At 33.2% G+C, this 16,886-nt stretch overlaps 2 protein-coding genes across 4 annotated transcripts; one reads left to right on the top strand and one right to left on the bottom strand.

The window, feature by feature from the left end:
• Positions 1 to 627: 627 nt before the first annotated feature.
• On the top strand, positions 628 to 4,720 carry LOC132268952 (fatty-acid-binding protein 1-like). The gene is made up of 4 exons (XM_059769888.1): positions 628 to 1,007; positions 1,505 to 1,754; positions 2,930 to 3,021; positions 4,280 to 4,720. The coding sequence occupies exons 1-4, from the start codon at positions 644 to 646 to the stop codon at positions 4,408 to 4,410; spliced, it is 837 nt and encodes a 278-aa protein (XP_059625871.1). The 5' UTR covers positions 628 to 643; the 3' UTR covers positions 4,411 to 4,720.
• Positions 3,737 to 13,907, bottom strand: LOC132268953 (ribosome-recycling factor, chloroplastic). Of its 3 annotated transcripts, none has more exons than XM_059769890.1 (12): positions 13,745 to 13,907; positions 13,208 to 13,343; positions 12,990 to 13,059; positions 12,762 to 12,857; positions 11,148 to 11,245; positions 9,262 to 9,373; positions 8,185 to 8,226; positions 7,584 to 7,640; positions 7,425 to 7,475; positions 6,707 to 6,763; positions 5,805 to 5,849; positions 3,737 to 4,024 (listed from the first exon to the last, which is right to left on the bottom strand). In XM_059769890.1, the coding sequence occupies exons 1-11, from the start codon at positions 13,839 to 13,841 to the stop codon at positions 5,832 to 5,834; spliced, it is 834 nt and encodes a 277-aa protein (XP_059625873.1). In that variant the 5' UTR covers positions 13,842 to 13,907; the 3' UTR covers positions 3,737 to 4,024; positions 5,805 to 5,831. The 3 variants fall into 3 exon arrangements, with proteins under 3 accessions (XP_059625873.1, XP_059625874.1, XP_059625872.1); XM_059769891.1 differs by lacking the exon at positions 3,737 to 4,024 and adding an exon at positions 5,385 to 5,530; XM_059769889.1 differs by lacking the exon at positions 3,737 to 4,024 and having other exon boundaries at positions 5,618 to 5,849; positions 13,745 to 13,906.
• Between the last annotated feature and the right edge of the window lie 2,979 nt (positions 13,908 to 16,886).

The following is a 16,886-nucleotide window of genomic DNA, read 5'->3' as shown; positions in this document are numbered from 1 at the left end:
ACGAGATATTTAATATTTAATCAAATACTAAATAATAGAAAAAATTTGTCATAATTAATCCAAAAAAAGAAAAATCATAAAGTATAGACAAGGTTTATGTTGAAATAACTTAATTATCTATAGTAATTGTGTTTAAACAGATAACATATTACATGTATCATATTTACGATTATAACATGTTGAGTTAAATGGGTCATAAACGGGTTACACGGGTTGAACCCCTCAACCCTAATCCGACACGGTTAAGTAAACAGATTAATCGTGTCGACCCTTTTATGACCCAAACCTGTTTATGCCAAATCCAAACCCTTTTAACTCTTGTCGTGTCGTGTCTTAATTTACCACCCCTAATCTTATCACATGAGTTGGTCATGAATCATCTCAATAATTCAATTGGGCCAGGCTGAACTAAAGCCTAAGCCTTCAAAAATAATTTACTCCACTCTTCATCATCTGAACTAGAACCTGGGCTGGGCTTTGCTGGGCCTGAGCAGGTTGGGCCAGCCATATTTGTTAATTTGGGCCAACCCAATCTTAAGCTCCAAAGTCCACGTGCGTACCACGTGACACTTCCCTAACCACCAAATAAATCTGGTGCTGCCGCTGCCTATGACTTCCCTAGTTTTGTTAACGACTAACTACCATGGTTTCTGTGCGCTTTCCATTCTTGTTTTCTCAGCCGCCAAAGCCCCCTAATAACAATGACAGGGCTCCCTCCAGGTCTTTCTCCGCCACCTCCGCCGTGGCTGCCGTCGCTGGTTCCGGCATTGCCGTCGGCGTCACGGTCTCTCACAACCCCACAAACCCGTTTCTCCAAAAAGCTTTGAATTTTTGGGCCTCCAGTTTCTCACCAAACAACAATCACTCCTCTCCCATATGGGGTTCAATCTCTCTGGATTGCAACCCATCTATGGATCCCGAATCAAAGACGTTTCCATCCATTCTGAAAGATTCTCAGCGGCTTCTTGGAATTGGGCGGGAAAAGAGTGTGTTGGGTTTGAAATTTGGTACCACATTTCTTCTTTTCTTAACGTCACTTTCATATTTTATTAGCTGGAATTTCAATTTGCATCTATGGTGGATCGGTCGCACAATTCTACAATTCACTATGTGTTGCCTTCGAGTTTTTTGATTGATACAGCATTTTGGTTTCTTGAATTCGGTTATACCAATTTGAAACAAATTGTTTCCATAATTGGTAGAGCACTGGATTGATGCATGCTTTGTGGAGTAATTGCCTTATTTTACACCTGTACAGTCATGCCCTAACTTGCTCAACCTACCTTGATATTGCTTGCCATGAACATACCAATACTAATACATTATTACTCATACATTTTCTTCTTCTTCTTCTTTTATTTTTTATTTTTTATTTTTGTCTTTCTACATACATATTAGTATCATTATTAAGGATAGAAGGAGGAGCCGAGTTGATGGTTCATCCTTACAATTTTTCGATCTGCAAATTCTCATAATTCTAAAACACAAGTATGTCATTCTGCAGGTGTTTATGTTAACAATGATGATGTTAAAAAAATTCTGGGCGAGAAATATGGGGAACTATCGGCTTCTGAACTGAATAAACTCAAGAAGTTCAATGAAGATCTCATGGAAAATGATATAAATATGACAGTTAGACTTCAAATAGATGTTGAAAGATTAAGCATTCGTTCTGTACGTAATGCTTTCAAAGAGTCTGTAGGAAGCAGGCTGCAAAAGTTTGGGGGATCAAAAAACAAAGAATTGCTTCAAAAGTAAGTCATTCTTTTACCATTGAGCATCTATAAAATTTTAATGTGTGCAACACTCATGAAATAATAACCTTTTTTTTCTTTTTTCGCTTCAAAGATAAGTCATTCTTGTTCTGTTTGGCATTATTGGTATCGTAATACACCTTTATTTGACTACATTTGAGTTTAGAATTTTTCTGAAACTCGCCGACTGTTCCTATGAAACTTTTCTGTGTATCTGACCCCTCCTAACATGTTTTTGCTTTCACTTGCATTGCATTTTTCTCTGCCTTTCACTAAAAAGTAACATTTTTTCATCCTTGTCAAATCTAAAGTTTCTGCTGGGGTGGTCTTCTAATGAAGTTTTGAGAAATTTATTCTATTTATTATGTGATAAATTAAGGGCAATACTTGCCTCCTACTCTGTAAGTTGGAATTTTCTTCTCCTGGGTGATGTGGCCCAACAAAGTTTTGACACGTATACCGAAGCTATGTAATATTTAAAAAAAGGCCAAATTGTAACAAACCCTTTTCAATGGGTTAAACCGATTCATATATATATCTATATAAGAACATATATAGAGGGGAATTACTCGACTCTGTGTCTCTGTATATAAGATATGCAGAGAGAGAAGTCCGTATATTTAATATGGTATCATACGGCACTATGTATCTATGCATATATATATATGAGAGAGGGGCATCTCTCTATGTATCTATAAGACAGCGCCTCTAATTATACAATAGATATATAATTATATATATATACACACACATATATAACCTGATGCTCAAGTTGATAGCCTCTAATCCAAAATACGATGTAATAATCAGATGCTTCAATGGGTTCGAATTTAGGAAACACATTGAAGCTTTGGGGGTGTCCATGGAGATTGATTAGGGTTTCATGGATAGCAGATTAGAGATGGAAATTAGGGGAAGAGAGACGATTTTAGAAGCATTCTCAAATGAGTTTTAATTTGAGCCCAGTTAACCTGTTAAAAATGGGTTAAATTTTGTTGGACCGCATCAGCAAGCAGAAAGAACTTCCTACTTATGGGGTAGGAGGCAAGTATTATTCATAAAATAATAAATTTGTTCATTAATCTCAAATCTGGAGGAAATTTTTACTCATTAATTAAGTCGTCATGTAGCTTGTTTATTTTTAAATTTTAGCCTAACAGCCATTTTCATTACAGATTCACCTCCCACTTTAAAGATGAATACAAACTACCTCGGGGATCAATTATAGATCTCTCAAGGGAACAGGGTCACATACTTCGCACCACAAGTAAGATGATCTTCATGTTTATATTATTTTATTTTGCAGCATATTTTTCTTTGTACGTATTGCTGCAATGATTTTGATTCTTATATGGTTAAAAGTTTTATCAGCATCTCCAAAACTAAACTACATCTGATAAAGTTTAAGTTTTTGTATTTTACTCGTATGGAAAAGAAGTGGAAGACAACTGCCATGGAATTTTGACCAAATAACTAGAAACAAAAATTCTATGAATCTGAACTAAGACCAAGGGTGCCAATTCTGATATGGCCATGCTGTTCTAGGATCCACATGGAATAAATGATCAATTTTTATTTTCATATCATTTGATTGTCAGAATTTCATCAACCAATATAGTCACTTGTACCAAATAACAACAACAAAGTGTTCCTATATGAGTAGAGTAGCATAAACAGAGACACCATTTTCATTACAGATAAACCTCCCAGTTTAAAGATGAATACAAACTACCTCGAGGATCTATTATAGATCTCTCAAGGGAACAGGGTCACGTACTTTGCACCACAATTAAGATGTTCTTCATGTTTATATTGTTTTATGAAGCAGCATATGTTTTCTTTTCTTTATACATTTTGCGTTGCAATGATTTTGACTCTTATATGGTTAAAAGTTTTATTAGTCTCCAACAATTTAACTGAAAGCGACAACATCTGATCAAGTTTTTGTATTTTACTCCAAGGAAGAGTACTGGAAGAAACGATTCACTAATAATTTTCATATCATTTGATTGCAGAATTTCATGATGCAAAATAGTCACTTATACCAAATTACAACAACAAAAAGTGTCCTATATGATATATCAGAAAAAGTAACATCGAGTTAAGTAGCATAAAGTCATAAACGCACAGGATACAATGCATTTTTATGTATAGTATGGACTATGGACACTAAAAATTCTGAAAATTTAGGACATGGATACACAGTGAGGATCATCATCATCATCATCCTTGCCTTTGTCTTCTATGATAATGGTGACATGCATGCATGCCTGACAAATATTTAAATTTTTTAAGTTCTCTGAGAGGGAAGATAAAAGTTGACAAATATCGTAGAAATACCTCAACTTTATGGAGAATAAACTAGTCGTCTAATTGTTTGGTTTCGTTAAGGAAATTTAAGTTCATATCTAATTTTCTTTTGCTTAACTAAGAGATGTAAAAAAATCATCTTGTTATATACCTACACTGCCTATTTTTGGTGAAATTCATCATTATATTGATTTAGTTCTTATTTGCTTAAACAGTTGATGGGAAAGTGGTGGGAAGTATCCAAAGCAAACTCCTATGCCGGTCAATATTAGATCTATATATTGGTAACGATCCATTCGATCGACAAGCCAGAGAGATTTTATCTCCTTCAAAAGTAGGTCTCTGATCATTGAAAATCTGTGATCCGCGTATCCACATGAGAAATTTTATCTTCACCATTAAAATTGTATCTGGTTAAATTTTATCATGGATAATGTGTTACATTTCAATATTTTATTATTTTAATGTGTTCTTATTTACATTTCAATTTTATCTTCACCATTAAAAAGTGCTTGAAAAAAAAGGATAGATTATGTTACTGCTTGGCTGAAGTATTTGTCAAATGATCTTCTTAAGGGTCCAGGGATGGGGTTATATTAATGAGCTACTGCTTAATATGGTGTATTTCATCAATGGTAAAATGTCTATCACTTTTTACTCATCAACAAAAGTGCTGTAATTCACCTTTTAAAATGGTGGAAGTTCAAACTTCAAAGTGCAAATGAGAGGGCATATTCCGCATAGAATACTTTTTTTATCCAAATAAATAGAGTTAGTCACATAAATTCTCTTTTTCCATTCTATTTTATTATACATTAGAATTTTTTTTTTTTTTAAGATTTAATGTTTTAAAATCATTTTTAATTACTTTGCCCTTCACCTGTGTTAGTTTTGGCTGTCCTCATATTAGTTCCTTCATTAGTATGGGCGAGATTTTATCCAAAATATCATCTACACTAATTTTATCCCATACTAATTTATCCATACAGAAAAAATAGTTTAGATAAAATGTATCCAAAATTCTTGTTTTTTTAGAAAATAAGAGATACAAAGCACATTCCGTAAATGAAAGTGGATAGAAAGTACGTATGTACTAGAATGTGCAAAAGGGGACTAGATCGTGGAATAGTGCATCATCTTTCGTCCTGCTTGAGATGTATCTTACAAAAATATGCACATTCTGTGAATGAAAGTGGACAGAAAACACTTACCTACAGATTTTCGCTCATGATCCAAATATATCAAATCTAGCACACTAATGCCTTTTTTTCCTAGTTGTTAACAGATTTTCGGGATGATCTAAATATATGAAATTTAGAACACTTACGTATTTTTCCAACTTTTTTTTTTAAAGAAATGATTAATCTTGAGTCGTTTTTTAAAATGAGAATAATACTTCTATGGTTCCCTAATCGAAGTCTCGTTTCCATCCATTCTCAGCGGCTTCTTGGAATTAGGCCAGCTTCCTGTATATTAAAATATAAGCATTTGTCCTTTCAATTTACCTTCAAACAGCTTTGACTATCGAATCCAATCTATGAACCAGGGAAATATTAAATTTGTAACAGGAGAGAAATTTTCTTAACTTCTTTTTCAGTCCCAAAAATGGATTAAAAAATCTACATTGGAAAAAAATACAAATTACATTGCTAAATGATTTGCAAACAGATGTGTGACAAGACTGTAACTGCTAATAACCAGAATAGGATAACACTTGAGATTAACTATAGAAAAACTCACTCATTTATATCAGCATAAAATCTGCCACTAAACTGTCAGCAACTCCTGAAAAACAACAGCAAGCTATATATGTAAGTTATTTTTTATGATAAGATAACCATATCAGTTGAATGCCCCAAAACTATGAAAAGAATAGTTGAGTCAGATGAGACGTCACAGGTAATAAATATATTGAAATTCATTGAACTCTGGAGTATGCTTGATAGACCATCATTACAAATACAAGCAAACGTTAATATTTTTTTCCCAATTAAACTAAAGAGAAGTTAGTTCCTCTTTCAGTAAAAAAAAAGGAACGAGGAAAAAATATATATATATCACTCTCTTATATATCCTTCACATTTTTTTTTTTTGGTGTAATTTTCATCCTTCAAATATAGGCAGATACATGTTAGACTCATCAAGCCAGTCGAGAAGATTTTACCTAATTTTCTTCCTAGACGTTTTCAAATTTTTTACCCTTTCTTCATTTATTTGGTAAGTGACACATGGCCTGAACAACTTGACCCAACTCAAATTTATCCTATGGAACCAAAGTTCTATGTGATCATGTTGGATATAACAAAGTTGCAAAGTGTCAATTATGAAAAAAAAAAAAAAATTTGCAAGTGTAACCTCAAAGATGGATCCGAGGCAGCCCTCCAGGCCCATCGCCTCAAATTAGGAAAAAGAATAGGAAATTTGCAACTAATTAATAGGTCAAAAATAACTCAGTTAAGCCCGAGCACAGATCATTTTTAAACTGTCTCTTGGTTTTTACCCCCCTTCTGTGGATCTATATACACCTACTGTTTACAAACCCTCGAGCACAGGCCTACCAATAGAAACCCCTGTATAATCCCCATCACTTAGAAGTATGAGAGGTTTCTTCAATATCATAAAGTTATCGATGTGTTTGATACCTTCTCTTTCTGCTTGTAGGTGGAATCCATCTTCTTCATATAGTCATCTGTCACCTTCTGCACAAACACAAAATTTATGAAGTCAAGCACAAAGCGCATTCTGCAATTTCCTGTAGTAGTAAGACATGAAAATTAATTATTTAAAATAAAATTAAATAAAAAAGATGCAAGGACCTTGGATAGTAAAAAAGAAAATAGGAAGCCCCTAATGTAAGGATGAATTTGAATTCAACTATAAGATTTTTACAGCCACTGGGATGGTTTCAAGGCCCCACCATAAAACAACACAATTCAACAATTCCAGCTAGGTTCCAATTATAAAACGCCAAACTACCTCAACTAACAGACTTGCCACAATATCCAAGTTCTTGTCAATGTACATCTCTTAATCATGATTGCAAAATTTGGGGAAAATATCTTCTTCTTTTTGGTAGCAAGGAAAGGTATATCTAATAAATCCTTTTCAACAACCTCTGAGATGAACCTAGAACACCTCCCCATAAAGGATCCACCACCCAGTATATCTCCTTTTTAGAAATCACCACAACAGTGGTTTCAAACAAATTTACAGAAAATTAGAAAAATGATCAGCCAAACCTAGTAGAAAAGATCATGATTCGCTGAGTTTCTTTTAACAAGTACAAATACTCCCTTAAAATGATAGATTGCATAGAACAATTCTAACACAAGTCTTTCAGATGTCAAGTTGGTTATGGACCTGCAAATCAGATGATAAGTCTTTCACGATGTCTTCTGAGAGCTTTTTCTCCTGCAAAATAGAGTACAATCCTAAGAAAGGAAACCTAGACTGGAAAGGAAGAGAATGAAAAGAGAAGGCACAGAAGGAAATACTGAACAAAACCTACAAGATTCACACCTTTTCAAGTTTTTCATAGGCTTTTATGGCGTCTCTTCTTATATTCCTCAATGCTACCTACAAAAGATAGCAAAGCTCAGAAAAAGGTTTACAAGAGAACAAGATTAAAAAAAACAGTAGATATTATAGAAAAACCTTTAGTGTCTCAGATACAAAACAAATTTTAGCATGTCCATTAATCTGGATTGATCAAATAGTGCACAAATGGAATAGACCAAAACACTACAGACATAAATGTATTGACCAAAGGATTAAGTAAGATATACAAATTAAAATATCATGTCTTCAAGTATTCTGGAAAGTGCCCTGAGCATACCTAACAATGAGTGCCTAGATATATATTATCCACATTAAAACAATAAGTGACATTTTACTGATGATTAAATACGCAACATAAGATCAAATATCACTTGTTTCTTGAGCTTTCAAAATAATAAAACAAATTCTTTCGGGGGGATATCTCCTAAATGTTATGTGGCTCTTCCATCCTGCCAAGTTTGTCCACTTAAAATAAGCAATGAAACCCAGAAGCACTAATAACGAGTGAAATCTTATCGGAAATTAGTGGAGCTATGTCGGACCATCTGTAAAATATACGAACCTTCCCATCCTCAGTCTGTTTAGCGACAACCTTTAATAATTCCTGCAACAAGCAAATGAAAAAAAAAAAAAAAAAATGAATAGTCAACAATTTTTTTTGGCAGAATGCTTTGCAGAAATACTTATTATTTGAGGTTTAAAAGGCATTATACTTTTTGGTTAAGTTTCAAAAAGGAAGGGGGGCAGCGAAAAAGAAGAGGCAGCAAGGTTTGACAGTCCTATAATTATGTTTAGTGTACCCAATAATAATACGACGACTTGCAAAAGCATTGTACTCTACGATATTGCTATTCAGCAAACTCAAATCCGTCATTTGCTTTTGTCACATTTCATTCTAGACGAATGCACGTCTTCCTAGACTATGCGAGGAAAATATCAAGAAATTTTCAATTCTTCTGCTCCATTTATTTTAGTAATATAGTTTTCTCTGTAAAATCTTTTTCATGTAAAATCTCTTCCACGTAAAACATTTTCTTGAAAACATTCTCTTTGTTCAGCTTAAATTCCCAAAATATATTTTGACCAAAAAAACATCCTTCTTTCTAAAAATTCAATTACTTTTAACTAAACCATATGAAGCAGAAACTCTGAAGAAAATATTCCTTTCTTTTTTTAGCAGTTTCGTCCACAAACCCACACAATATATGTGTGCACGTGCAAGAAAAGAGAAGGATGGTAATTGACAATGTTTTTGACAATAGCAGGTACTCTAACAAAAGCAGCAGCCCTTAAAATTTCAATGAGACGAAAGAAGACAATATCACCCTCCATTCTTGCATCTCAATTCAGGCAGATGACTTTATGCTCTGACTGTGTTACCATGTTTTTTTTTAATATAAGATAAGGGTAAGTTTTATTCCGACCAAGTATGCAGATTCAGGTGCATGATACATATCGGTACTCAATAATATAGGCAATATTCTCATTAGTCATCACATAGAAATAATATAAATAACAAAAGTTCACTTTTGCTCAGCCTGTAAATATCAGTTATACGTAGAAGATAAGACAAACAAAAGAGGAAAGACTTGGGTAACTTTCATGTAACTGTTAACATGGCAAGAGATCAAGACAATACCTTCCTTCTATCTGAAGTCAGTTGAGGAAGGGACAATCTTATCACTTCTCCATCATTATTGGGTGTCAATCCAAGGTCAGAGCTTACTATGGCCTTCTCTATAGCCTTTAAGCTGGAAAACCATTAAGTGTCAAAAGATATATGCACCAGCCCAACATATAATCGATTGCAAATGAATTCATGTGTAGACCAAAATCAATAGTCTGCAACATGATACAAATACACCAAAATGAACTTATTCTACATTGCCTAAAAGATAATAAAAAGACATCAGGTTAGAGAAAATTCACTATATTCAATAAATTCAACTCAACATAGCCTTTTTTGAACTATTTTAAAACAGCTATATGAATCAAATTTTTCCATTCCTCTGTAAAAGGCCATAGCCTCAATAAAACTACGTGTTAACATGTCATTCGTTCCTAACCCTACCCACATCAACTTTAGTCTTTCCCTTCTCCTAGCATTCCCTAAATGTGGAACATTCCACTCTTCGTAACTGGCGCACTTTCTGAACCATATTAGTCGATTTTATCTTGATTTATATCTAATAGGTGCTACTTCAACCATATACAAATGTATTCATTTCAAATCATATCCTTTCTTATCTTACAACACAGCCATCTCAACATTCGCATTTCCACCACGCTTTATGCATGTGTTGTTTCTTAGTTGTCCAACATTCCACCCTATAAAATACAGTTGGTCTACGTCAGTCACACCATATATTATATGCACATCCTGCATTAGTTTTATGGTTAACATCATTTCTATTTTCTCTTTCATTATGAATAATTGAGCCTAAATAACAAAAAATTCACATTTTTGAACCTCTTGATCCCCAATATTCACGGCCTCAAATTTACTATAAATTATATCCAGTTTTTTCTTACTTAACCCGTTTAATTCTAGAGTTTCCCTCCAAATCTCCAATTTATAACTTACTCCTCCTAGAGTTTAATCAATTAAAAGGATATCAACAAACAACTTTCACCATGGAAACCCATCCTGAATGTGTCTTATCAGTTAACCGTTGATGTAAGTTTATAATAATTAGAAATTTTCTTGTTCTCCTACAGTCATTCTAACTATAGTCACACATACATCACATGTCCTTTATTGTGTCAATGTATCTTTTTGTGACTTCTTTCTAATCTAGAACCCTCCATATTAAATTTTTAGGTTACAATGGCATAGGCTTTCTTAAAATCAATATAAATTCTCTATATCTTTCCATTAATCTTCAATAAGTAAACGGCCTCCATGGTGATCTCCTTGGCATGAATATAAATTGATTTTCTGACACTTAAGTCCCTCGTCTTAACTCTCCCAAAGTTCCATAGTATTGACTCGTCGCACTCATTGACGCAACGGGAAAATATGAATCTCCAAGGTTATTAAATTATTCTAAGCCTAAACTTCCTAGATGCTTTTCATCTAATAATTTCTCAAAGTAACTTCTCCGAAATAAAAAATAATTTAATCTCATCATAATTTACTAAAACATTTTTTACTCATGATGCATTTAATATGGTTAACACTCTAGTTTTTCTCACTCTTGCTTTAGCAAGTCTATATATATTATTTTCCCCATCTTTTGTGCCTAATTTAGAATACAGATCAACATATGATCCATATTTAGCCACTCTCATTGCTTTTTTTACTTACTACCTGACATTCAGTATTTTTCAAAAGTTTCTCAAAATTCACTAAATTCAATGGTCATGAAATATTTGTATCTATTTGTTTTCCAAAAAGCGCAAAAATCAAGCAAGTTTCCACTCATAACATATCCACTGAAGATAAACAAATAAGGCATGAACCACATTTCCCTCCACCCACAATAGACATCAGCTCCATGAGAAATCAGTTTACAGAAATTGTACCTGGATTTGTCGTAAGGCTGCACCAGGAGAGAGCTTGAATCAGGAGTACTGATTTGAGCTATGCTCTTCAAGCTGACTGGAGTCCCATAGTACTCTACCTAAAAAAGACCAGAACAGAATGCAGACATCAAACAACAAAAATAATCACATTAACCACCTCACATCCATTGTAGTAAATATGCAAATCTGACTGAACTGGTTCAAATCCTGATTTTAAAGACAAAGTTCAACACTTAAACGGGAATAAAGAAGCCCACACAAGTTGAAATGCTAATGTAGCAAATTTTCATACAAAATCCATCTGTGTAACTTAGATTCACACAAATCAGAACTCATCGAATATGACCATTCCACCTTAAGTATGAGGGGTCTTTATCCCGCATAGAATAATGAAATGTTGCAAGACTGCAGCTGTCTAGCTGTAAAATACTGCTTAATAATACTAATAGGACTCCTGCAGAAATTTGTCTCCCATTTCCTAGTCAAACTACTAGTATAAGTTTTATTTGCCAGCCAATCTGCAGCCATATTAAAACACTCTAAAAACATGATTAGCTCAAATACTACTTGTGGGGTTCTTTAATATAAAGTTGCTACAAGTAGCAAGGGTAATATGGAAAACATAAAATGTGAAAGATCCAGACAACATAGAATCTGAGGTGGATTGAGGGAGGTGGAAGCACAGGCAAACTTGAGAGAGAGTGTGAAGATGGCAATGTAATAATACGCTATTGACTCCCTTGGTGAAGATGCGTGGAGAAAGCATGGGTGTGAGAGAGTCTTGGAGCTCTCTCCGTGTAGAGTAACATGCTTCAATGCATAACGCTTCAGCTTTATATTTCCAAAATCCTAGGCAAAAATTTGCAACTGGTACGATGTTGCATTAACATATAAATAGAGCTTTTTTATCCTCCTTGGCCCACACATACTCTATCCAGCTCCTCTACTTCTTTTATAGGTATCCAGTACATTAATATTAGGAATAAAACCCAGCTGTCTGATCAGTTATATATTTGTCAGAACGTTCATCAGCAATTTTTTATGCTTCTGAATTAGTTGATATTATCAATTTATGACAGAGGAACTAATACAGCAGAACCCCAAATAACTACACATCATTAATTTATACAACTTATCTTGTATATTTACATACACTTGATATTTGTATGAGATAAAAGAGCAGGAGTTCTTTTTTTCCCCTCTAAGTTCTAGTAAAGACTAAAATGATGAAAGTCTGAACTAGGATTTAACATAGATTTTGCTTTACCAAATACAAAGAACTGGGTAAAGAATATAATTTCCTTAAAGATAACAAACCCCAAGTTGTCCACTCCACACTAAACACTTTTGCATATTAGCTTTAGAATTATTCATATCAAATTAAATGAGCCTAAGAAGCCACACCTTAAGTGCCAGAGTGTCAACATTAGAACATCTTCTTAGGTATACGTTAAGTGTCAACATTATAACATCATGTGTCTTTATTTTCTGTGGCTTAAATGACATTATTCCAGGACACATTTCAGCAAACAAAATATCAAGAGAACCAAAAAGCAGAAGTGGCCTTAAACTACTGAGGAAAAACAGAAGTGACCTGCGTGTGAGAATTCATACCTCAACCCGATCCAACATGGATGGGTTTGCTCTCCCTGTTCTTATGGAATTGAAATTCGATCGAACAGTTTCAATTGTCTTCTCCATCCTTGCTTTCTGAAAATAAGTAACATTACAGACAAGGATCATAGTTATAAGTTACCTATTACCTAAGTCCCCAATGATAAAAAAAAAAAAAATCCAACAATTCTAAGGGCAACTACCCCGCGCGCACACACACAAACTTACGACATCTTTTTCAATCAATGATTTCTCGGCCTCAATTTCTTCAATAGTTGCACACCTAAAAATTCCTGTTCTGAAGAATAATCCACAAACGACATGACACAAACAATAAGTTGAAACCAACAACATTAACCAAAAACATGCCACAAATTTTGAACTCAATTTTCGCAGCCATAGCAAGTGTGAAATTTAATCAACGAAAATAGACTTGCGGCACTTGCCTCTTTTCAGACAATCGTTTCACAGCAAAAGGTTTTCCCACAAGTCTTCTGGTGCTAGCCTGAAGTGCAACGTAATTCCCAGCAGAGCTCCACGAAAACACAACATTGCGAAAGGCCGAATTGAATTTCTCGCAATCTGTAACACAAGTAACGAAACTATAATAGATTTATGCGCGAAACACAAGAAAATCAATAACTAATGAACCATCACCGACTCCGTCGAGTCGCAAGAAAGGACAGTAAAATAACCCTTAGGAACACGGTTAGGGCCAGAAAATCAAGAACTAGTGAACCATCACCGACGTAAGAAAGGACAGTAAAATAACCCTAAGAACACGGAGCAGGCCCAGATAATCAAGGCCTAGCGAACAATCACTGACTCAGTCGAGACGCAAAGAAAGATCTGTAAAATAAACTAAAACGGTGCAATGTAAAGATGCCTCGCATTGATTCATATCGAAAGAGCCAAATACAGATGATAATAATAATAATAATAATCAAGATAAATAAAGACGAAGATATCTACAGTGTACGGACCTCGAAGGGATAGTAGGGTTTTGGGAGGGTTCGTCTTGTTGTTTGGGTGCAGGTAGATGGTGCGTCCAGGAATCGCAGGCGAAAACGACATTGCCATTAGAGATAAGATACAGTGAACGAGTGAGTATGTTGAAATGAAGAAGACGGTAGTTTGGGTATTTTTATATATTAAAAGTGACAATTGTTATTACCACTGGTGAGATTCGTGAAACTCCGACTTTCAAAAGAAATATTAAAAATTTAAAAAAAATTAAAAATCCTATAATTACAAAGTAAACCCTGATCTTTCTAAAATTAAATGTTTTACCCTATGTCACATAATATAGAGATGGAGCCGAAAATTCCAAAGCACGCAAAAGTGACAGCTATAAAGAATAATTATTTTTACAATTAGAGCTGTCAATCTTTTACCAATTTTAATAATTATTTTTACAATTAGAGTTGGTCTTGAACAATCTCAACTTAATTTTTAATTTGAGCTTAAGTTAAGGTGTCAGCAACCCAACTTAACAGAAACTTAAGTTTAAATTTTAAATATATTTTATATATCTCAAATTCTTATATTGATACTTTGAAAAATTAATCCACTGAGAATTTCTTAACAGCTTTTTTAGAAATATGCATTATTTTTTAAAAATTTGTTATTCTTTATAATAATTTTACCTAAAATTGATCCAAGAACAATTTAATTTTGAACTTGATTTTTCTAACTTAGCTCAACCCTAGTTTAAAAATTTTGAACTTGATTTTTTATATATTCACGCATGCATCCATGTGCGCACAAGTTTAGTGCAACTCAACTAACCTGACCTAACTCGACCATGATCTTTTTAACCCAAGGCGTGATAACAATGCTTACAACGTGGGTTAAGCTAAGGTTTTCAAATTAAAGGATTGACCTTGTAATTATTAAATGAGTGAGTTGAATTTGGGCTTTTCAAAATAATGAAGAGTCAAAATTCAATTGAATCTAGAAACAGACAATCAAATCTGAACAAACCAGAACTCAATTCGGTTAATTTGTAACTCTAAGGTTCTGTTTGGATTGAGGGATTTGGAGGGATAGTGAGGGAAAAGAAATAAAAAAATAGTGTAAATTGTGCGAATAGATCAAAATTATTGTTATCTTTTCATTTATTTATTATTATTATTTTTCTCATAACTAATGCTATCATTTCTAAATTTACCCAACATGTTCGCCAAATCCATATTTATGATTTTAGCTCAAATTACGTGGCCATTGTCGCTGGAGGATATATATGAACGTGAGTGCATCATGTTTACAATGGTAATGAAAAGAAAATAAACTGGCTCTATCTTTCTTTGTAATCCTCTCTTTGTGTCTACACTTTCTCTACATTTATATAATATAGTAATCCTCTCTTTGTGTCTACACTTTCTCTACATTTATATAATATATCTTTCTTTGTAATCCTCTCTTTGTGTCTACACTTTCTCTACATTTATATAATAAGCACCCTCTTTTTATGTTGTTTCATTTTGTTTTTTTCTTTTAACCAAGCTAGGTATATAAGTAGGGGTGCAATTAGTTGAAAGGTTGAATTCCAATCCAACTCACAATATGAGGAATATTGTCCGAGCTCTCGGGTTCCCCAAGCTCAGTTTAGGAAAAGGTAGGGTGAGCACAATCATGTTCGGATTGTTTGGGTTGGTTGGGTCAGTATTTAATTCAGTAAAAAATTAAATCAAAATTTTACAACAATCAGACCTTGCACTATTGGGTGCAGATAAATGTGCAATCCACGTTTAAAATTTTATTTTTAGATGGAGCTCTAGGTGGATAACATAGACTAAGAATCATCAAGTTCATCTCAAAATAGTTTTGGATTAGATTGCTTCTTGTAAATTTCTCAAAAGTTACAAATAAATTCTGAAGCCATCTGGTATGTGCAATTCTGAGTTTTTGGGAGGGGAAAAGTAAAAATTTTATAGATATATAATTGAAAATAAGAAAAATTAATGATATATAACCAAAAATAAATAAATAAATAAATTCATTGCCCCCACGGACGGTAAAATGCCTCTGTCCCAGGCTCCCACGCAAATTTTTTTTAAAGAGTCGCCACATAGAGGATGCTTGGGGAGTCTTTTGTGGGATTGTCAATAAATAAATATATATTGACCCCCATAAATATGGATTCATAAATGTGGTGCATATTTGATGGCCTAAGTCAATTAATTCTTCAAAGTATTAATAAACATAATAAATTATTCAGATTTAAATAAAAAGAAATCGAAAAGAAGAGGGTAATTACAATTTAAATGATATATAATATATTTAAAATTAGAGTTTGTGGATACACACCAATTAAAACCACAACTTAAATTAAGTTTGAATAAGAGATTTTTCAATAAATTCAACTCTAATTATAGAAATAATTGTACAAACGTGTGAAAAATTTGGGAAAAAATAGATTTTGGTAATCATTTATTAAACAAAAATTGTTAAAAAATGACCACAAAGTCAAAGATAATAGTCACCAATTTTGAAACTTAATTGCTAATAAGTGACATTTTAGGATAATTTGATCAAAACATTTATTTGTTTATTACACATTCTAAAAATAATTTGTAGATCGTAAAATTACCTTTGGATTCATCCTCGTCTCTTTTCTCATTGAACCTTCTCTTATTTCCTTTTTAGTTTACAAACCTACCGATTAAAAAATTAAGTCCTCTTTAATAACCTTATCTCTTAAAATTAGAGTTTCATTAAACCTTATCTTTTTTTCAAGGTTACCATAGTCCAAAAACATATATGAAGTAGTACATAACCAAAAGTAAATAGAAATATTACTCATTTATATTCGATCACACACGCTTGAAGTTCATAGTATATATTAATAATTTAATAACATCTCTGTTCGTTTCTATACACTATATATACACATACCTACCAAAATATACATATATATGAATATGCTTATACATACGTGGGTACGGCCCGTACGGGTACTAGTAATTATATAACCATGTAATCAAATCTTCCTACTAACGTATCATCCCTGTAAAGTAGTGAATGTGTAATAATTTATGTTTAATTGGAATTAGTGTGTAGAGTAAATTTGTTCGATTAAAAAATAAATTATTGCAAGAAAGATATTTAGGTAATAAATTATTA

Source organism: Cornus florida, unplaced genomic scaffold (genome assembly GCF_030987335.1).
Source record: "Cornus florida cultivar Cherokee Brave unplaced genomic scaffold, ASM3098733v1 CherokeeBrave_3.0.0_Hap2_Chr08, whole genome shotgun sequence".
NCBI lineage: Eukaryota > Viridiplantae > Streptophyta > Magnoliopsida > Cornales > Cornaceae > Cornus > Cornus florida.
This window is presented reverse-complemented; position numbering and strand designations above follow the sequence as displayed.

Excerpts from the sequence above, each read along its gene's own strand:
- LOC132268953 (XM_059769890.1), bottom strand. The coding sequence starts at position 13,841 with ATGGCAATGTCGTTTTCGCCTGCGATTCCTGGACGCACCATCTACCTG. Across the intron at positions 8,227-9,261 it reads TGACTTCAGATAGAAGGAAG|GAATTATTAAAGGTTGTCGC; the intron begins GTATTGTCTTGA and ends TGCTTGTTGCAG. Across the intron at positions 6,764-7,424 it reads ACTTATCATCTGATTTGCAG|AAGGTGACAGATGACTATAT; the intron begins GTCCATAACCAA and ends GTGTTTGTGCAG.
- LOC132268952 (XM_059769888.1), top strand. The coding sequence starts at position 644 with ATGGTTTCTGTGCGCTTTCCATTCTTGTTTTCTCAGCCGCCAAAGCCC. Across the intron at positions 1,008-1,504 it reads TGTGTTGGGTTTGAAATTTG|GTGTTTATGTTAACAATGAT; the intron begins GTACCACATTTC and ends GTCATTCTGCAG. Across the intron at positions 3,022-4,279 it reads TCACATACTTCGCACCACAA|TTGATGGGAAAGTGGTGGGA; the intron begins GTAAGATGATCT and ends TTGCTTAAACAG.